At 32.9% G+C, this 25,456-nt stretch overlaps 1 protein-coding gene across 1 annotated transcript in view; it reads left to right on the plus strand.

The window, feature by feature from the left end:
* Positions 1-2,251: 2,251 nt before the first annotated feature.
* The window catches only part of LOC134854773 (uncharacterized), a gene marked incomplete at its 3' end in the record, with an annotated part of 92,651 nt that continues 69,446 nt past the window's right edge, over positions 2,252-25,456 (plus strand). The window contains exon 1 of the mRNA XM_063871130.1: positions 2,252-3,073. Within this exon, the coding sequence (XP_063727200.1) occupies positions 2,665-3,073 (409 nt within the window). The remainder of the gene's footprint in view (positions 3,074-25,456) is intronic.

Below are 25,456 nucleotides of genomic sequence, written 5' to 3' on the forward strand. Positions count from 1 at the left end.
TCGTGAATTCAAGATCCAAATCAGCGATGTTTCATGCTCTGATTAATAATCATAATAATAATCAAAATAAATGATTTTCGAGTATTTCCATTGTGAGTATTTATTTATATATTTTTTTAAACCGCGCCAACACTTTTGCTGCCTGGGAGAGCCCCTGTGAACCTAGTGGTGTTGTTTTACTAATATCAATAATAATAAAATTAAATTTCAATTTCAAAAACTTTGAAAAGATGTTTTTCTTAGTGCGATGAGAAAAAGAAATACTCAAGCTCGAAGTCTTTTAAATTATTGTGTAGCATGGAATTTGTCACTTGGGAATCTCCATCTATGTGCTTACGAGGCACTGACAGTCTTAATTGTTGTAAGGTCAAATTTAATTAGTATTCCCTTTTTTATTCTCTTGAAACTTTTAAATAATAGTTCCGCTGTGTTTTGATTAGTTTTAAGCAAGATTTTTTTATTTGAAATTGCGTAATCACAATGTGGAGGATTGTTAAATTTCAGGTTTTTCTAATTATTTTTGTTCAGCGCAGTTTGGTTGATGGGACAAAATGAGTTTTGTGATTAAAAAACTGAAGCTTTGACAATTGGCTAAGGAAATAGTCAAAAAGAGAATTTAAAAAAATCTCACAAGCTCCAATTTCCAGTATAAGTAAATTGTTTGAAGTTTTTGAAACTTTTTTGATAACTTGGGCAAGTTTTTAAGCATCAAAGGTAACACGACTTTCCCCTAAACTTGAAAATAAACAATTATTATAGAGGCTACTGAAATTGAGCCAAAATACTCACAATACTTTTTTGCATGGTCTCTAGTGCCTTTTAAAGTGTTTACAAGCCTTAGATTTAATTCAGTGAGCCCCCAGTTGTTTTGAATGCTGCATAAACCAATCGCAGTGACAAAAAAGGATAAAAATCGAAGATATCCTGAAGAGTCTACTGATTAACGTAAGTACAGAATCGATTTATCTTCAACCAATTTGCGAACGATAATCGATTCTGTACAGATAGAATCCATTTTTTTCCACCGAAAACAAAATGGTTTTTAGTGCCATAATAATCGATTTTTCTATTGCGTATAACATGTGTATAATTTGCGGATAATCTTCATATACTCAGTATATGTTCTTTATACAATAAAAATTGTATATAAACTATAGATAGTCTGTAGATATTATGTAGACAATCTGTATAAAATATGTATCGAATTCATTAAATTGCCTAAAAACTAGAGGAGTCCTAAAACTTTCATTTTAAACCATGTTTTTTTGACAAGTTCAACAAAAATTTGCAATCGGAAAAATTTTCCTCAGTTTTATGGTGAGCTGAACTCACTTGAGGAAAATTGGTTACCGCAAACTACAAATTTCAAGAGTTCCCTCTAAGATTTTGCAATTTTAAGGTGTCCGCGGTAAGAAAAGTAATTTTAATTTTGTGCAAAACTTTTGAATTATCAACCTGTTCAGCGCAATTTTTAGAGAAAAAAAATCAAAAGAAAAATTTGGAAAACTAGCATAGAATAATAATTTACTTTGTGCTGCAACTTATTTACAAAAAAAGGAATTAAAATTTTTATTCAGATCAAACATTGGTGCAAAATTTTCGATAAAAAGCCTACATTATATATTTCTTCAATATACTCATTCTATCTGATTGGCGAGAATGTTGAGTAAATCAGTATACAATCTGAATATAACATGTATATGGGTCTATATAAAATCAGTTTTAATCTGTATATATTCTGTTGATTATCTGCATATAATCAGTATACATTCTGTAGGTTGTCAGTATATACTCTGTAGATAATGTGTATATAATCCCTTAATAGCTAGCATAAACTTAGATATAGAAAAAAAAAACAATTTCAGAGTGTTTTGGCAAAAATTATATACTGAAGGTTTACAGTATAAAATTTTTGGTGATCAGAATGCAATATAATTGAATATTAAAACTACTTATTCGATTTTTCACCAATTAAAATTACAACAGATCTGAAACCTGTATTCTTTCTATAGATAACCTGTTTTTATCCATTTTTTCACTGCGGGCACTGCATTTCTCTATAAACTTTGAAGCAAAATGGTGTGATACTCGTAAAATTTGTGCAGTTCAAGAAAAATGAAAAAAAGGAAGTTAAGATGTGTTGCTGTTATTTCTCATCCAGTTAAAAACCGATATTTGTTTATTCCAATTTTCTTATCAGGTTTGCAAGTCAACGTTTATTGGTCGATCCACAATGGCCACTATTTTTATGTTTTTTACTGGGCTTCTTACCTTTTGAATTAGTTTACATTCCTGAATTTTCTCTTTCAACCAAAATAATAGGTGCAAAAGTACTGCTCAATAATGGACCATCTTATTAACTTATTTTTCCTAGAAGCAGCAATTGATGAAATTATTTGATGAAGCGCGGCGCAATTTCGAAATTAGATTCAAAATTTTTGTCACTAAATCACGCTTTCATTAGTTCATTTTTCACGCACTTACTGTTTTGGAAAACAAATTATGCTGTGCTATTTACATTTCAAAGTAGTGACTTTGTGTATCTTAGTTTTTTGTACTTTCAAACCAATAACGATGTTTTTGTTCCATCATAACGCTAAGCTTTGAGCCATGTGAGCATCTCACAATACTAGTAACCTAAAATATTTATTTCGTATTTCACAAATGAATAAGAATACGCCTCTAGGCGTTGTTATCTATTTTGGGGGCTTTGGTTCGGCGTTTGCTGATTCGGCATTATCAGGGGCAAGCTTAGTACCAAATGTGGACAACCCCTCAAATATTTGCGACACAGGCCCCGAAAAAATGGGTGGTTTCGAAATTTCTGGTGAGACGCAACAGTTAATAGAAGATACCCAGTTTCAGCCTGAGTATAAAGTTAGAATTGTAGGACAGATTTTGATTCTCCTCGCCGCTCTCCCCCTCAATGCTTTTGTTATCTACAAGTTCGTGGGGGGTAGGGGGGCGGGCGAAGAGAGAGCAAGGGTGAATATTTTGGCGGGGCATCTGTGTTGCATCAATCTGGCTTACACTCTTTTCTCAATTCCTCTTGACATCATTTGGCATCTCACAGGTCAGTTAAATCAGCAACTTCTTTTTTTGAAAATTTTCAGAATATACGTTGTCCTTGAAAGCGTTTTCACTTGCGTCCTTATTTGAACGTTATGATTTTAATTCGAAAATAATGACAGGGTATCAAATTTACAGGTATAATAACCAGGGGGCTAGAATTTAGACGGATCCCTAAAGAAAAAGGACGACGAAATGAAGGAAAATTAAAACACCGTTTTCTTGTTGTTTTTTTCAAAAAATTGTAAAACGCATCTTCATTTTTTTCTAAAAACTTTGAATTCCAGTCAAATGATAATACATTCCGCGCTGCAGTACACTGTTCAAATTTGTAGAATTGGCGATTCTACTGTATTACATGCTATAGTAACCTGAGCTCAACATTGATTAGTCGTTAACTTAAGCAGTACAATAAACAAAAGGTCGAGTTCAAAATAGTTCAATCTTCAAAAATATCGTCCTTCCTATGCCAGAAAGTAAAAATTTTGACAAAATCGGCGAAACTCCCCCTGCCAAAATCGGAACTAAGGAAGCTAATGTTATGAAATTCAGAGGAGCGTTACTAGAGATGATTTGACCAGGGCACACGAAAAACGGGACCCCTCAGACCCTTGGGGTACAAGTGATAACAGTCCCCGGAAGTGTAAATGGCCCAATCAGAACTCGGAAACTAGCGGCGGTAATGGGCTCAAAATTTGTTATGTTGTAGGCCTAGTTGAGGGAAGCTTAAGTTTGGAACACCAGACCCCTAGGACCCCCACTTCCGGTTTTATGCCCTAAACAAACAAACCCACCACTAACTTCCGGAAATCGTGTCTCAGCTGCCACTGAACGCTGGGAGTTGAAACTTGGAGGGATGATAAGTAGTGGTAAAATACATGTTGTGTTAAAATTTGAACCATTTCCCACGGGTGGATCGGAAGCTACTCGCACTTGAAAAAACACCCCTCAGACCCCAAATAGGCAATTTTACCAAAATAATTGGACAGTGGCATAATGATTTTTTTGCGACAATTGACATAAGATACGAACCTCGAAAAAAGACCCCTTCTGAGTGAAAACCCTCCGGCGACTTCTTCCGGTGTTTTTAGCCTTTTTCCAGAAAAAGTGATAATGGACCTTAGAAATGGGATAACTTGTGGAGTATTAATGGTATATGGATGGAACTTGGTTGTAAGGACCACCATGAGATTCTGAACCCAAATCTGAAAGCTTGAAGCGGTTGACCTTAAGTTGACTTTTGGGCGTTTTGACCCCAATGTTTTACAGAAAAATTTGAGATTAACCGCGAAAACGGCGTATTACCCAGCCCAACAACTGGAAATGAGAATGGATCACCTTAGTAATAATTAGGAGGAATTTTGTATTTGGAACTAAAGCAGAAGCTGATAGAAATATAGTTTTATATTGCAACCTTGGGGAAGTAGAATTAATTCAAAGTGAACTTGGTAAACATTGGGTTCAGTTTAGTTTGGCGAATGATCTATTAATAGCAATTCAGCTAGACCAAAGAAAAGTAGTCATTGAAACAATTGATAGTAATAGGACCGCAGCAAGAAACGTTTTGAGTCTCCTAAAAAGTATGAGCTGACGGGGAATTTATTTAGCTCCCGGAGGTGAACTTTTGGCCTAATTTGACCCCTAATAGACGAACTACGTTACTCTGATAGCCAGAGGGTGTGGATTGCAATAGAGTACAGCTAGAAATTTTTGATGCTTGGAATGAATTAGCTACGCATGAAAAGGGTCTCCCCCTACCCTTGGGAGGTCGGAGCGTTAACGGAATAATTTAAAAAAAAAGACCTTGGGGAAGTCATTGAGTAAACCTTGCATGGTTTGGATGTTGGACTGAACTCGAGGGCTGAAGTAACTGCGGCTAGGAATTAATTGATTAGATTTGTATGACATTTTTTGTTTGGTCAAACTGTGACACCTATTGTATACCGGGTATCTAATAAGCGTGAAAAGATTGATAAAAGAAACCGAACATGGCACGTGGCAGAGTTGACAGAGGGAGAGATATACTTTTAAAACATGTGCGGACGGGTGATTTAAGCGAATGTCAGGACTGATAGGGAACGGAGTGACTTAACTAAAACTTAGTGCATAGAAAGATAAGGAATTGAAGGGTAACGGAGAGCCTTTAAGAGTCAGAACAATTATTGCTAATGAGCCGAAAAGTTGGTTCTCAGTTAGAGAGAAAACGATTGAGCAAGCCGAGAAGAATAGCTCGTCCGTCGAGGATGCTTTTGCTTGATTTGAGGTTAGTTGTGTCTCACAGAGTTTAGAAATTAGTCCATCTGATTTGAACCCGAGTATAGTACCGGGTTGAACTATTTGTGCGATCGAGTTGCGCTTGAACCCGAGTTTAGTACCGGGTTGTGTGAGCAAGCTGTACTGCTGGAAAAGGTCAGTTTTGAATTCAGTGAACCAAAAATTGACGAGCGGGTTAACGAAACGATTGACAGGAACGAAACAAAAATTTCCTTATAGAAAATATTAAAAAGTAGTTAGCTCTTCAAGGGAATTGTAAACTGCTTTTATATCCTTTGTAGTTGAGAATTTACTCATGTGCCCACGATTTGCTGAACTAGCTAGAAACGCAAGAGGAGAACCGAAAAGAGCATAAACCATAGGGGGAATTTGAGTAATCTTTTGATCGGCCGATTTAGTCTGAGCACCAGACTTTCGGGATTGCGGATGATATCGTGTCTTAGTGTCCCCCGCTATTACACGGTATAAAGGGGAGAAACCCTGCGGCCGTTCAGTAGAGTGAAAGTGTGCTTACAGGAGACGATTCCCCGGAAGACATCTACTAAAATGCCCTCATATTTCTGTTGCTTTTACTTAATTATCATGGGAAGCAGCTCTAGCGCAAATCTACAAAAATACCCTCAAATTTCTGTGACTTCTACTGAATTATCATGGGGAAACAGCTCTAGCGCAAAAGTGAGCGCCACTAAAAACTTTTAAGGCAATATCACTAATTGTCTGTAGATTGCATCCGTTTCACAATTCCGTGGATTTTTTTTTTTTTCACGTAGAACCTGGTTTTCTAAGTTGATTCCAACTTCAAGCGTATTCTATGCTTAACTCTTAAAATAACTGCCAGTAAACACTCCTACTGGTTGTGTATACAGATAAGTAAGCCGGGAAATTTGAACTGTTTTCTCTAAATTTTTAATTTGATCTTTTTAATTCTATTTTCCAAATCCATGACTTGGTATCAGTAGTACAAAACTGATAATTGGGTCTCTAGTTAATTATGTGGTGTTTTATTGTTTTGGTTGAGACCTTTTTTATATTCAAACTTGAGCTCAACAAACAAAAAACTCCAAGATTCCTAAGCTTCAAAAAAAAACTGAATCCTTAATGCTAATTGTTCGAGAAAATGAAAATTTCTATAAAAGTTTTCAATGATTTGATTTTCAACCACGGTAAATGTGCTTTGAAATTCATAGTTAAAATTCATAGTTCATCACATATTCCAAAGAGTTTGATCACATCTCTAAATTATTTTTTATTAAATGACAAACTGAACTGACAGTTCTGGAAAAAAAGTGCTGCCTCTCGTAATTTTCATCTCATTTCTTTTAAATGTTTTTCATAGAAGAAATGGGAAACAAACCAGCTTGTCACTGAAAAATTTCACTGAAACTGAGTCTACGATTATAGGAAATAATGAGCGTAAAAACTGTAACCTATAAAAAAAAGTTTTTCCAGTTTCCATTCCAATGAAAATCTATTACTTTTCTGACTTTTTGTATCCTTGATTTAGATATTTTGATAATCTAGGTTAATCAAGCAAATTTATGCGATAGCAGGGCACTAACCTCTGGTTTGACATGATCTGTTCCTTTCACTCTTAGATATCTGAAACGGGCTTAATTTGCCTGATGGCATCTTGAATGGGTTTCTTTAAATTGAATGATTGTCCTTTTAAGTTAGCTTTAACTTACACTTACATTTTTTTATTAATATTTTATTATTGTACTTGAGAGCACTGGCCTGCGCAGATATGTTTCTAGAGGGCGGTTTTTCGAAAAAAAAAATTGAAAGAAAATTTTGTCGACCTTTTTTTTTAGATGGACCAATTTGATTTTCCGAGCTCTCCGAAATTACAATAGGAACCTTTTCTGTCAAAAATTTTTGCGCGACAGACGAATTTTAGGGAAAAAAAGGTTAAACTGATGTTTTGAGCATTTTTAAATAATTTTTGACAAAAAACTGCGATTTGTTGTTGAAGACTTTAGAAAATTTTGATGTTGGACTTCCAAAATCTCGTAAAATTATATCAAAGGGGGACGGACTCTTAGGAAAAATTTGGCAACCAGAGGGGGGAGGGGTCGAAAACTTATGAAAAAAATTGCTTGGAAAACTCCTTTTTTGTTTAAAGAGTACAGTGCTATTAATGGTGTTTGACGGGCTGAAGAGACAACATTTCAAAGTGTAAATCATTTTCGTTGGTTAGTTTAAGGGCAAGAAAAGCAAGCGCATAAATGATCACAGACAATCAGAGTTTTGCTGTTATTTTATTTTCTGAAGACGATTTTGCTAACCAAAATTATTCAAGTTACTAAAATTATAAATAGCTTTACAAATACAGCCAACAAAAACTCTAAAAAAAGTTGAATCACTTTATGTAACTTTTCAAATGCGGAGCAAACTTTCGTTGTCTAGAAATAGCCCAACAGGTCAATTGTAAATCATATGCGCGCAGAATTAAGTACTGCGTTTGAAATTTGGTCCCAAAAAACCTATCGTGTTCATTTCAAAAACCTTTCTTTTCCAAAAATTTTAACAAAATTATTGAAAAAAGTGTTTGAGCGCGGTTGATGTTTTTCCGAAAGGTTTCGGCCAAATTTATCGTTTTGCCTTATTTCTTTGACTAAATTCAATTTTTGCGATAGGAAAAATTACAATCAGTAACTTATAGAGCGAATGGTTTAATTATACAGTTTTACTATAGCACAAGACTGCTCGTATATCAGGGAAAAGTCCTGAATGTTCCGATTGTACTTAAGGCCAATTGAAATTTTATTTTGGCCGAATCATTGACAATATAATTGAGAAAAAAAGAAGAATTTTTTCTTTTTTCTTTATTTATCGCCCCATACGCTATGTAAAATTTTAAGGGTGAGTTTAGCGTCACGTATTGTGATAATCGGATTGAATTGCTGGCCTAAATGCAATTTCGAACGCTATAATTTGCTTATTAAGCGTATCGTATTACGCATTATAGGATTAAATTGCTGCCCTCATTTCAATTTCGAACGCATTGATTAACTTGTTAAGCGTGTCATATTACGTAATATATCGCACTCATGCTATCCCAATTTGGCCAATTTAGCAATTTTCAAACGACATTAACTCTACGATAAATGATCACAGTTGAAACGATAGCTCTCAGATGATCATAAACTAATAACAAGACTGCTCGTATCAGGGCGAAGCCCTGAATGTTCCGACTGCCTTTTAAGGTTTATGGAGCAGTATTAACATGAAAAAATTAAATGAAATAAAAAAATAGTGAATTTTTTTTCTTCTAAAATTTGAAGTTTTTTAATGAAAATCATCCACCCACACGCCATATAAAGTACCAAAGGATAGATTTCGTTACTTGTAACAAATCAAATATGGCAAATAAGCTTCCTTCAACCAATTTGGAATGATTTCTAAGACGAATTAAATCTCCGCTTACGCGTTAATAGCGCGAATTATATCGCGCGTTAATTGTCCCAAATTGGTCAAAATGGCCGAATGGCAATCTTTAAACCCTCATAACTTTACGAAAAATGATCAGAGGTGAAATATCTTTTCAAATTTTAGCTCAGGACAATACCTTTTGAATGATATAAAAAAATTCCGTCAAAAATGGCTAGTTAAAAAGTCTGAAGAAAAAAAAACCCACCCCAAGCACAAATATTCCGTTACTTTCGTATCGAAAGTCGGAACAATAATTCTCAGATGGTCTAAACAATTCTATCAAAAACGCTGAGTTAACAAGTCAAAAACTGACAGAATAAAAAAATTCACACCAAGCGTAAATATTCCTACTTTTCTTCGAAAGTCGGAACAAAAGCTGTTTGCAGCTTCTCTTTTATCTAGTAAAATGATTCTTAAATTAAATCTAATTGCAGAAACCTTTAGTGTTAAATGTAATAATTTTTCTGGCTTCACCCAATTAAAGTGGATTAAGCTGAAATAGTAGTGAATGGTTTTCGACAAATAATAAAAAACGCATTCAAAAACGTATATCTTAAACGAACACTTCCTTTATAGGCTGCCGAAGGATTCAGAGCTCAGTTAAATGAAATCATACTTTTGCCTTTTTTCAAAACTGAAATGATCAATAGCTATTCAGTTCAGTTGTTTTCAATTATTCAAATTGCTATTTTTCTAACAAATGATCCAAAAAGCGATAGGTTTTTCGAAATTTGGATGGCTGTAGATAATAGAAAAGAATTTCAATGGTTAACTGCGTCCTTATATTTATGAATCAATGACAAAACTTTGCATAATTTTGAATTTCAATCACGCGTTAAGTAGGTCATAGCACCAAATTGTAGGGTTACATGGACTTAATGGGCTTAATGGGGTAAAGAGGAAGTATGCAAAAAGTTGGGTATAAAAAGAAATTCTAGCAGTAAATAATTATTTGATAGTGAAAACTCTCTTTAATTTTATGGATTGACAGAATTAATTAAAAATCTTCTGAATTTTGAAGACTAAACAAGAGTGATCTCGTATCAGGGTAAAACCATAAACGATCTGACTGCAACGTTACTTCACCCCGAACGCTATGTAAAGTACAAATTGATATGTTTTGCATATAGCAAAGTAAAGAAAAACAACTATTAAGCCTCAATTCAGTTTGGAACGATTACTAATAGGGAATACATCTCCGCTTACTCGTTATTAGTACGAAAAATTTCGCGCGTTAATTTAATAATCACAAATGATCACAGAACAAAAATTGTTTCTTTCTAAAACATCAAAAATTTTCAAATGATATTAAAAAACTCCGCCAAAACTTGCTTCTTAAGAAGTCGAAGCCTGTCTGGAGAAAAAAAACCGACATGAGCACCAATATTCCAATTTTTTATCAACCGAAAAATATCTTTGTCCTGAGGTCACAATTAAAAAGTTATTTACCTGTAATTGTTTCTCTTAAAGATATGGAGCTCAAGTTTATAAAAAAAGATACTTTTTACCCGTGATTTGGACTATTAATTACTTTGCTATAAGCAAGTATATCACTTTATACTTTGATTTTCGACAAAGTCTTCAACTTAGATAAAAAATAAATATTTTTTTCTTAAGATTTTAATGCTAACACGACTCCATAGATCTTAGAAAATTGTCAAAACATTAAGAGCTTCGCCCTGATAGGAACAGTTTTTAATGATCCAACTTAGTTCATTCAAAAATCTTTTAATATTATCAGCAATCTTTGATATATGTTGATTTAGAGGGTAGATGAATGGTTGCTTAGGATGAAGGGTAGATGAAATAACAAAATCAGCTATGAAACTCAGCAAAAAATACGCAATGAATTTAGAGAAACATCGAAAAGAAATTGTTATCAAAACTAACCATTTTTATAGCTCAAAAATTTCTATGAGGACTATAAGAAATGCCATTCATATCTGATTAACGCACAATAAATTTTTTCTAGTTCTTCAAATTTTCCATTTCAATTTTGCAATCAGTTCTTCAATCATTTGACTGACAATCATTAAAAAAAATGAAATTTTAAATCAAGCTGAACTCCTGCACGCTCTTAATGCTCCTTGAAGATTTCTTGATTTCTTCGATTTTTACAGGAAAATGTGAAAAAACTTGTGTTCGGGCAGCTTATTTTCTCAAGGCAAACTTTGACTTTTCACTCGCCAATTTTCGACTGAGTTTTCATGCTTTGTGAAAAACATAGCTGTCCGAAGCTTAAAATCAAAAACATATTTCACTTCTGATTCTTTCTTGCAAAGACATAATGTTTGATATTTGTACTATTTTGACAAGTTTTCTTTTTTAATCTGCACTTCTATTAGTGCAGTTTATGACGCAAGTTAAGCCAACTCATAAATTAGTCAAAAGTGAATTGATTATAACTGATTGTCCCAAAAAACTCATTACCACATGCAAAATAAATCACTGTTTCTAAAAAAGCTTGTGCGTATTAGGGAATGGGTTGCCAAAATCGATTGGAAAACAACTAATTGGAACAATTTTTAGCACTTTGTTTCATTCACCACTGACGCAAATGTAAAACCCCAGAAAAATAGCGACCATTAGTTACCCCAAATTAGTCTAATTTTGAACTGTGAAAAAATTTTCACTTAACAAAATGATATCTGATGTTTTTATTCTGAGCTTAGAGCAATGATGATTTTCATAAAGTTATTTTTTTCGCCAAACTAGATTGTTTATTCCGTCAAATAATTCTTTGAAAAATTGACTAATTATGATTTTGAGAAATAATCTGTTTAGCGTAAGCGTTTTTTGTCCAAAATCCGTCTAAACTAAAAAATCGACCAATTTAAAAAAAAATTGATATCAGTTCTGATTTTTTTGGAATAAGGTTTCATTCACTGCTGACGCAAAATGAAAACATAAAACTGCGCGCAGTAAATATTTCCAAATAATCTAATTAAAAAATTCCCACTTCTTTATAATTTGATATCTGATACTTTTACCTGAGCTTAGAATGTAGATGACTTGTAAAAAGTAACAATTTTTTTGCCAAACTATAATGTTTAATCAGTCAAATTTTTTCTTGGAAATTTCTAGCTATTTCAAACTAAAAAAAACTCGTCTAAATTAAAATTTTCCGTCCAAGATCCCTCTAAGTTAAAAAAAACGTGCAATTATAAAATAAAAAGTGAGTTCTGAGTAATTTTTCGATTCCAAAGTAGAAACCCAGAAAAATAGCGGGCAATAATTATTCCCAATTAGTCTAATATCTAAATGGGAAAAATTTCTCATAATTTAAAATTTTATACCTCATATTTCGTTTCTGAGCTAAGAATGTAGATGATTTTTACAAAAAATATATAATTTTTTGTTTGTCAAAATACTTTGTTTAATCTGTCAAAGTCGTTCCTGCCTTACTTTAGCCATATTAGGAGAAATAATCCGTATAATTTAGGAGTTTTAGAAGTGTCCAAACTTTTTCTAAGCCTAAAAAATTAAGTCCAATTATGAAAATATTTAAATCAGTTCTTAGTAATTTTTTGAGCACGGTTCCATTTACAGCCGACGCAAAAGCGTGAAACAAATATCCATAGTTGATCTAAATTCCAGCTATGATCGCGTTGAAAAAATTGGGTTGGTCAGCTGAAAATTATCAAACACTTCATTGAATTTCAAAAAAAACTTAATTGAATTTCAAAAAGAGACTTTTTAAGCTCGACCAATTTTTTTTCGAGCTTTTTTCAAAATACTGCAAAAACCTAATTTTGAAAAATAGTCAAATAGATAGAAGAAAAAAACGAGCCAAAAACGATGATTTAGTGGCTTTTTGTAAAAATTTGAACAAAAAGTTGTATTCTGGGTGTCGACAAAAAGTCGCTTCCCCCTCAAACTTACTGTACACTGGCGCCACGTACGAATTCAGAAGCATATTAACGTCATTCAGCTTAAAAAAATGGAAGTTTTAACACAAAAGGGAGACTTCGAGTGGTGAGAGGTCAAAACCGTGATAGCGAGGGTGCGTTCACAGGGGGACGAGGGGAATGAAAAACAAACTAATCCAGTATACTTGTGTTTTTAATGTGGAGTTAGCTACACCAGTGCGATTGCTGATCATTGATGAACGCTATGATAAGGTCTCACTTTTTGATGCGTTTTTCTATTGAATGAGCCTGAAAACAGCTCTTTTTGCTATCCCCTAAATGTAAGCAAACTTAAAACAAAACTTATATTATTTATTATCAACTTACAAAACGTGAAATTTGATTCAGGTATTAATTTGAGAACAATTTGGTTGTTCTCAGAACAGTGCAAAGTCACAGAAAAGAAGAGGCATTGAGTTAGAAAATGAGCAAAATGCATATAAAAATTCTGATTTTTTTCTGATTTTTTTAATCAATTTTTTGAAGTTTCACCCGACTTGAAAAACAGACTGATTCTATTAGAGCCTAGGAACGTAAATAATTACAAATAGCCAGCCTCATTTAATTCACAACTAATTTTGAGCCGTATTAAAAGGCTGTTTACGCGTTAAAAGAACAAAACGTATCAGATACCTGGGTTTGCCAAAGTTTTAAGCAAACAACCTCCTATATGAAATTATCACAAACCACGTAAAAAAATAAGAAAAATATGAAAGGTCTTTTATCAACGTTTTCTCATACATGGAAAACCAATGCCAAAAACTTTATGTCGAAGGATTTTTAAAATGTTTTTTTTTCTAGTTTGGTTTAATAATTTTGTGTTTCTTTGCCCGAAATCACAAAAACAAGGTATTTCTTTTTGAAGAAAAACTTTGCTAAAAGTATAATAGTTTCAGATTAACTACAATTTCCGATTTGGTAATTCGATGTATTAAATTTCACTCAGATTTGTATCTAAAATCTTTTAAATAGCTAGAAAAATATTTTGATAGCTTTTGATAGCTTTTGATAGCTTCACAAAAATTCAATGATTGAACAACGAGGCTTGCTTTTGTCAAATCTGAACTACGCTATGGTCCAAACAACGGAAAAATACAACTTTGAGTACATTATAGACAAAACTCAGCGTATCTTTTCATGCTACAATTTTTGGAAAACGTTGGTTTGAGTTTAGCCGTGTTATTGCAATTAAAAAATGTGAATAAAAATTCTTGTATTTGTAAGTTCGACTTTTTTGTAGCTATGGAAAAACATGGTTCAACTTTCATAAATAGAAGTTGTATAATAAAAATTTTTCGTGTACTGTAGGTATGGGATTTTATGACAAGGGTTTTTTCGTACACGGGGTTCAATTTTGGTAGCCAAAACGCTTTTTTGAAACCCCGAGTTTAGAAAATCACATTTATTCGAGAGTCCAAATAGCAAACTACAGGAAGCATTCGCATGATCTTTGACTGGGCAAAGTTTGTCAGATTCTCCAAGATTTCGTAGATTCTGCAGTCATTTTATTCTTTTCTTTTCTTAAATTCACTGTTGCTTGGGTATTTTGCAGTTTGACAAGATGATTATTCCATTTAATGGATGATATTCAGTAGATCTCATTTTTATTATTCAAGGTTACGCAGTTTTTTTGTTAAATTGTAAAAACCTTAGCGTAGTAATGAAATTTTCTAATCAGAACAGTTCGACAATAAAAAATGTATTGTTGATCTATTTATGACAATAAAAGCAACTTTACTGAGTTTACTGTTTTTTATCATGAAGATTTAATTTTAGATTGAATGAAATCAGATTATATTGAAACCGACTGACTCTGTTGTTTGCTGCTTAAGAGAGACTGTAAAGAAAGTATCAATAATTGGATTTCTCCATTAGCGGCTTTGTCTTTTTCGGCGAGCCAAAATCAATAAGCAAGCATCATTATCTCAGAACTAAATAATGATTTTTTATTGTGTAAAAAAACATGAAAACAAGAAGATTTAAGTCAATTCAGAATTTTAAAAAACCAGCACCGGACTTCAACTAGTGATAACGGATTGATAATCATTTTAAGCTAAGTTATTCGATTAAGATCAGTTTTTAATTGAATATGATGCTTCCACTTTTTAAGGCGAGAAAATCCAATTCAAGTTATTTATATTTTTTCTATAATAATCATAGTTACGTAATTATTTTTTCTAACTTTTTTCTGACGATTTTGCAACAGTTTTTACTAAAATAAAGACTTGACCGTTTCTTATCACGAATAAAAAACGCGTTGGTTAACAAACTTTTATCTTGTTCGAAAACCATCTAAGATAAGCGTTAAAATGTCATATTTGGCCTGTTTTTCAACGTCAGGAAACTTTTTGATATTTTTGAAATTCCGCTACCCAAGTTTCCTGCTCGAGCTTAAAACATTTAGGGAATTGCGTCAAATCTGTCAAAAATGTTAACAATAACTTTTTTACAATATATATTTCATTATGACCCATCATAATGGATTCTAAAGGGATAATACTCCGTTCAAAAATTTTGTAAAATGGCAAAAAATGAAATTAAATCTATCTCAAATACTAAAAGTATAATGATAATCACACATAACGGAGCTCTGTCGAAGCAAAAAACTGCACAAGCCTGCTTCTAAAACAAAAATCAAATGTGTTTCTCTTGAAAAACAAGGTTTTTTTTTCACTTTAACAGGGAAAAATTAGAGTTTTTTTTACATTGCTGAATAATGACAGTGTCCAAAAAAGCGTGCCGAAAAACCAACAATTTTTTTCTGAAAGCTCAAAATAAAAATTTCTATTGCAGCTCGATGAAAAAATTTAAATGTGTTAAGATTATTATTTTCTTCTTACCTCAATGTTTGCCGAGTTGTTCAAAATCTACAATATGAACAAAGCTAGCAGAAAACAAACGAAATATTCGTATTTGAAGTATCGTCAAAACAAAAAAAGTGGAAAACATTCAGCCGCTAATCGCACATTGACTCATTTGCTTATCGAAACTGCCAAAACTTTTGATCGATCACTTCCCACAACTATCAATTGTGAGAAATGACACTATTTTTCTAAGTCTCGATTTTTGCATAGACATCCTTTCAAAATGAAGATTTGCTACTGAAACTTTATAAAAAGAATAAAAAATAAAAACTGCATTGAAGCGATCATCTGCATTAGCAATCAAAAATTTTGAAAGCAGTTAGAAAACTGTGTTTCATAGTTTTTTTTTTTGCATAAAACAGTTTTGCACCTTGGACAAAGAAAATCGGCTCTGGCAAAAACTATTTTTCAGTCCTGCTGAAGGAAATTTTGTGTTTTGCAAAATCGTCCGTCCACTCGGTTGTACTGGCTTGTTTTCAATTGTCTAAAATAAAATAAAAATTCCAACTTAACTTTATATTAGCATAAGCTGATTACCTACATTATCATCTGCCATTTATAACTGAACATTAACCTGTTTCTTTGAATCAACTGAAAAAAAAAACATTTTAAGTTCTAAGCAGTGCTGACACAAATTTTTTATGACAATTCACGAAATCTTATTGTAAAACTTCTTCTGATTCAATAACGAATTAAGAACTGCTTTATTCTAGTTTGAGTATTTAAAACTAATACTGCCAGATTCTAAAAAGTTTGTTGACTTCCTTCAGCTCAGGTAAGATTTTTGTGCGAGAGGAGATTTTTAAGAGTCTATGAACGTAGTTCAGACTCTTATATATGTCGTGATTGTTTTTGTTTTTCAGAAAAAGTCGTAAAACGGTCTAAAAACTACACAAGAGCATTACTACATTTTAATACATTTATGAACAGCGTATATATGCACTTTCTTACGTTTATATGCACTTTCTGAGTTCAATTCAAGACCAGTAGCTAAAATATTGGCGCACTTAACTTTCCAATTACAAAATAAAAGTTGCGTAAGAAAAATGCTTGTGGTCTAGTTTCTCAAGTGGAAATCATTATTGTTCCGACTTTCGATACGAAAGTAATAGAATATTAGCGCTCGGGGTGGGTTTTTTTTTCTTCAGACAAATTTCGACTTTTTAACTAGCCATTTTTGACGGGATTTTTTTATCATTCAAAAGGTATTGTTGTCCTTGAACTCAAATTTGAAAAGATATTTCACCTGTGATCATTTTTTGTGAAATTATGGGGGTTCAAAAATTGCCATTCTGGCCAATTTGGGACAATTAACGCGCGATATATTTCGCGCTATTAACGCGTAAGCGGAGAGTTAATCCGTCTTAAAATCGTTCCAAATTGGTTGAAAGAAGCTTATTTGCTATATTTGATTTGTTACAAGTAGCTAAATCTATTTTTTTGTACTTTATAGGGCGTGTGGGGTGATGATTTTCATAAAAATATACAAACAAAAAAAATTTCATTTTTTTTCATTACATTTAATTTCTTAATGTTATTACTTCTCCATTAAACCTTAAAAGGCAGTCGGAACATTCCGGGCTTCGCCCTGATACGAGCAGTCTTGATTAGATTTCCCAGCAGTGCAAGTAACTAACTTTCTAGTTTCCTCAAATTCGGTTAACTCGATTAGAAATTTGCGCATACAAGTTTGTTTTTGAAATTCAAAGAGTTTCAAGGCCAATGTTTTATTTTTAGAAACCCCAAAAAACTCAAATATTTTACAAAAACTGACGAAGGCATACTGTTGATATTTTTCATTATAATAACGCACAACATTATTATATTTTTGCAAAACCAGAAAAAAATTGAAGAGTATTTTTCAATACAATAAATTTGTCGCAAAAAAAACTTGAAACGTTTGCTTTCTTGGAACACAACTTAGGATTAAGAAGAAAATTTATAATTTTTTCAGTTTTTCAATAGTTGAGGGCACATTCAGAGGCATCAAGTTTTCCCAAGAACACTAATTATGCATAAGCACATGGGTTGGAGCGGAAACTCTTTTAAAACATTGATAACCTATGAACATTGACCTGTAAAACGTTGAAATTAAGTATTTAAAACAATAATCGAATAGAAACATCAATCGATTTCGATGAAAACAGTTATGTAAATTTGGGTAATTTTCTTCAGTAAGTCCGGTGATTTTTTTTACCAGTAATGATTTTGATAATCAGTTTCATTTTTGGTTGGTACCATTACAAAAGATGAAATGTGTAAGTTACTAAGAAGCACAAAGATTAACAGTTAATTTTATGAGCTGCGAATACTTATAAGTTATTTTGAAGAATCTTAAAATGAAAAGTTGTGCTGAAATTAATTCAATTTTAGATAAGTTATCAATAGTGAAATTAAAAACTTTTAAGTTAAATTGATATTTCATCATTATGATTAATGTTAATACATTTTTTAAAAACTTTGTTGTTTGGCAATTTCCATGAAAAAAAATGATTATCATGATCGTTAATCAAGTTTACAGTGATTAGCTCAGTTTGAAACTTTTGGCCTCATTGAAAAATTTATTTCTTATGTCACAATTTAACACGAATTAAGTTTTGTTCTCATAAATATGATAATTCTGACGAAACTCAGAGGAATGTTTAATGTGTACTATTTTTTCAAAAAGTATCTACTATTCAGAGAAACTAGCCAGAATTTTTTGGTTTTTTCAAATCAGCAATAAAAAAACTAGGCCTAATCGAAACTCCGCAAAAGGTCGGTGAAGCGTGAAAAAGGCGCGATCTAATCAATTTTGCTCGATTTTAAAAGATTTAGAACAAGGGGAAAAATCACGTTAAGAAGCAATCATCTTTCAAAAGATCAGTTATAATCAACTACCTAAGCAAGCTATAGATGCGCTATCACCAAAGCCGGCCTGAATACTTTTAATAGGTTTATCGTTGCAATCGAAATATTGTTATAATTTAATTAAAACAAATCATATTTTTTAAAAAACAATCTATTTCTAAAAAAAAGAAGAGCCCCAGACTACTGTTTGCTTTAAGAAAAATGTAATGTTTACCTTTGCCCCTTTGAGCTAATTCGTACCTCAAGTTTTGCTTTTCTGATATTGAATTTTATGTAAAAAATAACAGCGTTTTTTTGTTCGGACTCACGATGAAAACGGAATATTTATCCTCGGTGTGAGTTTTTTTATTCAGTCAATTTTCGCTGATCAAAATAATAGTTTTCAACAAAAATTTTTCATACACCAGTGAAGATATCAACTTCCTGAGTTCACACTTAAAAAATTTTTCACTTCAGATTACATTTTTTAAGTTCTGGGGGTTTGAAGATTGCCAAATTGCGCTTTGAAAAGTTTATTCAATTTGCTGAAAATGTACCGCGAGTTATTAAAACTTATCGGGTTAGAGTGCACAACAAAACCATGGCAAACTGATTTGAGATAGATTTGGGGTCGCTCGTATTAATTTTGTACGGCTCAACATTTTACACTTTGATATTATCCAAAGGTGCCTATAAAAAACAGTCCCATGCAAAACAGTCCCATGCAAAAGAGTTCGAAACATCAAAAAAAGTTCTAAAAACAGTCCCATACAAACAGTCCAAAACATTTCAATTTTTTGACCTTGATCTTTTGGCGCCGACAGAACTGATCTACGCTTTGAAAAACCAAACATGAGCGCAAGTAAAGATCAAAAATCCACAGATCGAACAATAATTTAGATTAAAACCAAAGATCTCATGGTTTTTTGGTTAAAGCGTTAGGCTCAAACTCTGCAGATCAAAGGATGGAACCCTCGGTGGCACAAAAACTTTTCAATTTTCCAAAAAAAAATGAAATTCACTTAAATATAGTAACGGGTATATCTAAGTTACAAAAAAGGGGTCAAACTTGGAGGGTTGGGCGAGGGGAAAATGAAAATCAAAAGTTTGAATGAATCCATTAATTTGCAGGTTTCAAATCGACCATTTTGAGCAATCCAGGAAAATAGTTGAACTTGGAAAAAGTTTCATTGCTTAACAATGTGTAATAAAAGTGAAAACTGAAAAATAAAAAAACTTCTGATTATAATTTAATATTTTAACTGCATCCTTTCGAAGGCCCAATGATGTTGTTGGATTGATATGACCTAACCACAGGGATTAAGTTTTTGACAAGTTTTTTTGCTTAGTTTTTTTTTGGGTGTGGCTACTTTTTGTCAATAGTCGAATAGAAACATCAAGCGATTTCGATGAAAACAGTTATGTAAATTTGGGTAATTTTCTTCAGTAAGTCCGGTGATTTTTTTTACCAGTAATGATTTTGATAATCAGTTTCATTTTTGGTTGGTACCATTACAAAAGATGAAATGTGTAAGTTACTAAGAAGCACAAAGATTAACAGTTAATTTTATGAGCTGCGAATACTTATAAATTATTTTGAAGAATCTTAAAATGAAAAGTTGTGCTGAAATTAATTCAATTTTAGATAAGTTATCAATAGTGAAATTAAAAACTTTTAAGTTAAATTGATATTTCATCATTATGATTAATGTTAATACATTTTTTAAAAACTTTGTTGTTTGGCAATTTCCATGAAAAAAAATGATTATCATGATCGTTAATCAAGTTTACAGTGATTAGCTCAGTTTGAAACTTTTGGCCTCATTGAAAAATTTATTTCTTATGTCACAATTTAACACGAATTAAGTTTTGTTCTCATAAATATGATAATTCTGACGAAACTCAGAGGAATGTTTAATGTGTACTATTTTTTCAAAAAGTATGTACTATTCAGAGAAATTAGCCAGAATTTTTTGGTTTTTTCAAATCAGCAATAAAAAAACTAGGCCTAATCGAAACTCCGCAAAAGGTCGGTGAAGCGTGAAAAAGGCGCGATCTAATCAATTTTGCTCGATTTTAAAAGATTTAGAACAAGGGGAAAAATCACGTTAAGAAGCAATCATCTTTCAAAAGATCAGTTATAATCAACTACCTAAGCAAGCTATAGATGCGCTATCACCAAAGCCGGCCTGAATACTTTTAATAGGTTTATCGTTGCAATCGAAATATTGTTATAATTTAATTAAAACAAATCATATTTTTTAAAAAACAATCTATTTCTAAAAAAAAGAAGTGCCCCAGACTACTGTTTGCTTTAAGAAAAATGTAATGTTTACCTTTGCCCCTTTGAGCTAATTCGTACCTCAAGTTTTGCTTTTTTGATATTGAATTTTATGTAAAAAATAACAGCGTTTTTTTGTTCGTACTCACGATGAAAACGGAATATTTATCCTCGGTGTGAGTTTTTTATTCAGTCAATTTTCGCTGATCAAAATAATATTTTTCAACAAAAATTTTTCATACACCAGTGAAGATATCAACTTCCTGAGTTCACACTTAAAAAAATTTTCACTTCAGATTACATTTTTTAAGTTCTGGGGGTTTGAAGATTGCCAAATTGCGCTTTGAAAAAATTATTCAATTTGCTGAAAATGTACCGCGAGTTATTAAAACTTATCGGGTTAGAGTGCACAACAAAACCATGGCAAACTGATTTGAGATAGATTTGGGGTCGCTCGTATTAATTTTGTACGGCTCAACATTTTACACTTTGATATTATCCAAAGGTGCCTATAAAAAACAGTCCCATGCAAAAGAGTCCCATGCAAAAGAGTTCGAAACATCAAAAAAAGTTCTAAAAACAGTCCTATACAAACAGTCCAAAACATTTGAATTTTTTGACCTTGATCTTTTGGCGCCGACAGAACTGATCTACGCTTTGAAAAACCAAACATGAGCGCAAGTAAAGATCAAAAATCCACAGATCGAACAATAATTTAGATTAAAACCAAAGATCTCATGGTTTTTTGGTTAAAGCGTTAGGCTCAAACTCTACAGATCAAAGGATGGAACCCTCGGTGGCACAAAAACTTTTCAATTTTCCAAAAAAAAATGAAATTCAGTTAAATATAGTAACGGGTATATCTAAGTTACAAAAAAGGGGTCAAACTTGGAGGGTTGGGCGAGGGGAAAATGAAAATCAAAAGTTTGAATTAATCCATTAATTTGCAGGTTTCAAATCGACCATTTTGAGCAATCCAGGAAAATAGTTGAACTTGGAAAAAGTTTCATTGCTTAACAATGTGTAATAAAAGTGAAAACTGAAAAATAAAAAAACTTCTGATTATAATTTAATATTTTAACTGCATCCTTTCGAAGGCCCAATGATGTTGTTGGATTGATATGACCTAACCACAGGGATTAAGTTTTTGACAAGTTTTTTTGCTTAGTTTTTTTTGGGTGTGGCTACTTTTTGTCATGCGCACATTTTTTCCCCTTTCTTCTGCTCGTTCTTGAACTTCACGATCAACTTTGGATAGTAAGGGTGCTTACTGTTGACCAGTTTCGTTTAACTGGTCAACAGCGTTGTTGGTTCGGTTAAGGTCGGTTTTTCCTCTTTGATGGCAACTCCAATACTCCAAGTCAAATCTGGGCTTCTGTCGTCCTTGAGAAGTCAGTCTAGCAATATATGCGTCCTCGATATAATTGAAAGTTGGTTGAATTTCTTCAGAAGCCATACCTTGCAGAAGCTCAAACGCAATGCGCAGTGGAGACGTTCTCCCCGGACAGAAATGATGCTGTGAGAAGCATTTGAACAAATTCGCGGAAATTATGATCACTGTTGTTTTTTTTATTATCGCCTGACGACTGACAAGTCGCCCGACGATTTTACTCATATGGAAAAAAAAACTAAACTGATTTTGTGCACTCTGATGGCTAGCTATTATTGAGTTTTGCACAGCTTTTAAAAAACCAACTGTAACGCGTTCCGGAGAATCGAATTTTGAAATACTGAGAAGGCAACAATAAATTGATACTTTTTTGTTGGGTAGCAGAGCGTAAACAATAGGAAAAATGCATGTTTTGTATAATTGTTTTGTATAATGCTTTGTATAATGTTGATTGAATACATTAGGAGCAGTCAAAAACGTTCGATCACAGAACCAATCATCTGATAAATATAGTAGGTCTAACCCAGGTAACGTGGCGAACACAATAACCCGACTTTCATCTTGGGGACCAGAATCGTGAAGAAAGAATTGCTCTCCATCGTGAAATTTCTGTAGGGCCAGTGGTAGTTCAAAACCGTTCAGCGAAGTGGGCTCTATCATCTGCGGTCTTTTTCTGCGTCGAACTCTATTTACAGCTTACTGATTAGCAGAATACCTTGGTGAATGAACAGCTGTTTCTCGGTTCACATCACGTTGGGCTATGAAAATAGTCTGCCGCGGTGTTACATCAGATGCTGCTGCTCGATCTTCGAGTGTTTTTCTGAACTTAAGTTTTTCGATGTCAGCTGGATTTTTGTACGTACACGGCCATTGCAACTACTTTGTGCGCAGCGCCAGGAAATGGTGTTGTCTGACAGTGTTCGGTGTCTCACATAAGCATACCCGTCGCAAATCAGTAACTCAAAGTATATTTTCCATCGGTAGTTAGTGAATTTTGTTTCTATTGAGTATTGCCAAGTGTTCGCAACTGAAACAACTCAAAAACCCTGTCCGTTTTTGCATGGATTAAAAAAAGAGTCCATTTTGTAATTGCGTTAACTTTTGTTGCTTTTAATTGTTGCTTTTAATGAATGGCCGCTGCTGTTATATAAGTTGTTCTAATTTATCTGCTTTACTACCTACTGTTATCCGGATTAGTTGGAATCAAAATGTGTTTAATCCGAGAATTTTCTTATCAGCTTCTGGAACAATTATGACTGCGATCAATGGGACTGTTTTTTTGAACTTTTTTTTCGGACTTTTTTTGGGACTGTTTTGAATAAGACTGTGTTTTTGTACTTTGATATGGTTTTTGGACTGTTTTGTATGAGACTCTTTTGTACAGACACGTCACCAAAATTAAAAGTTTTTCAATATTTTCTTTTCCGAAAACTATTCGATATGAAGTACGGGACAGTCGGAACAATCAGGGCTTTGCCCTGATGTATGACCAGTCTTGTTGTTGTTAGTGATTTGAGCAGTTTAGTCATTCATTCTTAGTTTTTTCTAACATCCTTAACCTTGAAACTCCAAGCTAATCCATGCCAATGATTTAACTTGATCTATTACGACGCTGGATCTGTTCTACAGCTAAGCGTGTTTTTATGCCTTTACGCGTTACATCTTGTGCACTTCTTTATCGGTGGAATCCTCAAACTCTGTTTTATAAACTGAATCAAATTAATTTCACAGTTTTGTCAGCGGTGAGTTTCTCCTTTTATCGCTGATTTCCACCGTTTGTCACTCATTTGATTCTGCAGTCAATTTGTCCTTGATATCACTGGACCTTTCACAAAAAAAATTTTTGTTCCGACTTTCGTGGAGAACATATCGGATATATTGGAAAATATCTATTATATCGGTTACGAATATATCTACTTTATTAACAGAATATTTGTGCTCGGGTGGTTTTTTTCTACAGAAAAATTTCGACCTTTTAACTAGTTATTTTACGGAGTTTTTTATATCATTCAAAAGTTATTGTTATCCTGAGCTTCAATTTGAAAAGCTATTTCCCCAGTGATTATTTTTTTTCTAAAGTTATGGCGGTTTTAAAATGCCATTCCGGCCAATTTGGGACAACTAACGCGCGATATATTTCGCGCTATTAAAGCGTAAGCGGAAGTTTCATCAGTCTTGGAAATCGTTCCAAATTGGTCGAAGGCAGCTTCTTTGTCATAATCGATTCATTAATTCGAGCAAAATCTATCATTTTGTACTTTTTATGCCGTATGGGGGATGGTTTTTGCATAAAAATTCATATTAAAAAGAAAAATCATTTTTTTTATTATATTTAGTTTTTTCATGATATTACTGCTCCATAGACCTTAGACCTATATTTAGTTTTTTCAAATCATCCAACCCCACACGCCATATAAAGTACAAAAAGATAGATTTCGCACCTTGTAACAAATCAATTATGGCAAATAAGCTTCTTGCAACCAATTTGGAACCATTTCTAAGACGGATTAAATCTCCGCTTACGCGTTAATAGCGCGAAATATATCGCGCGTTAATTGTCCCAAATTGACCAAATTGGCAATCTTTAAACCCCCATAACTTTACGAAAAATGATCACAGGTGAAATATCTTTTCAAATTTAAGCTCAAGACAACAATAACTTTTGAATGATATAAAAAAGTTCCGTCAAAAATGGCTAGTTTAAAAGTCGAAATTTGTCTGAAGAAAAAAAAACCCACCCCGAGCACAAATATTCCGTTACTTTCGTATCGAAAGTCGGAACAATTATATCAGTTTCTAGAGAAGACAGTTTTATTACCAACTGATTACTACGTATTATCTCAAATGTTGATACTTTTACTGTCCAAAGCGCTGAAGTATTGTCGCCCAACCTGTTCACTACCAGGAGTGTTCAAAAATTAATGGGGGGGAAATTAATTGCAATTAATGGGATGCAATTAATTGACTGCGGTATTTGTCTAAACCCATTAATTGATGGTAAAGAAAGCAATTAATTGGCAATAATAACACAATTAATTGGTTAAAATGAGCGAAAAATATCACTTCGTACTTTATATGGCTTGTGGGGGAATGATTTTTACTAAAAATCTCAAAGAATTTTTTTTCATTTTATTTACTTTTTTTAATGTTATTACTGCTCCATGGATCTTAAAAGGCAATCTGAACATTCAGGGCTTCGCCCTGATACGAGCAGTCTTGTTAAAAATCATCCTCATAATGCAGAACAATAAATTATTTTTTGAGGAAAATATGTTTTGTTTGAGAAAGCCCATTACTTGCAATTAATTGCAATAATTGATTCATAGGAAGTCCCCATTACAATTAATTGATTGCCTTGGAAAAAAACTCAAAAACTAATTGCAATTAACTTTTGATTATCCCTGTTCAC

This window comes from Symsagittifera roscoffensis, chromosome 9, assembly GCF_963678635.1.
Source record: "Symsagittifera roscoffensis chromosome 9, txSymRosc1.1, whole genome shotgun sequence".
NCBI lineage: Eukaryota > Metazoa > Xenacoelomorpha > Acoela > Convolutidae > Symsagittifera > Symsagittifera roscoffensis.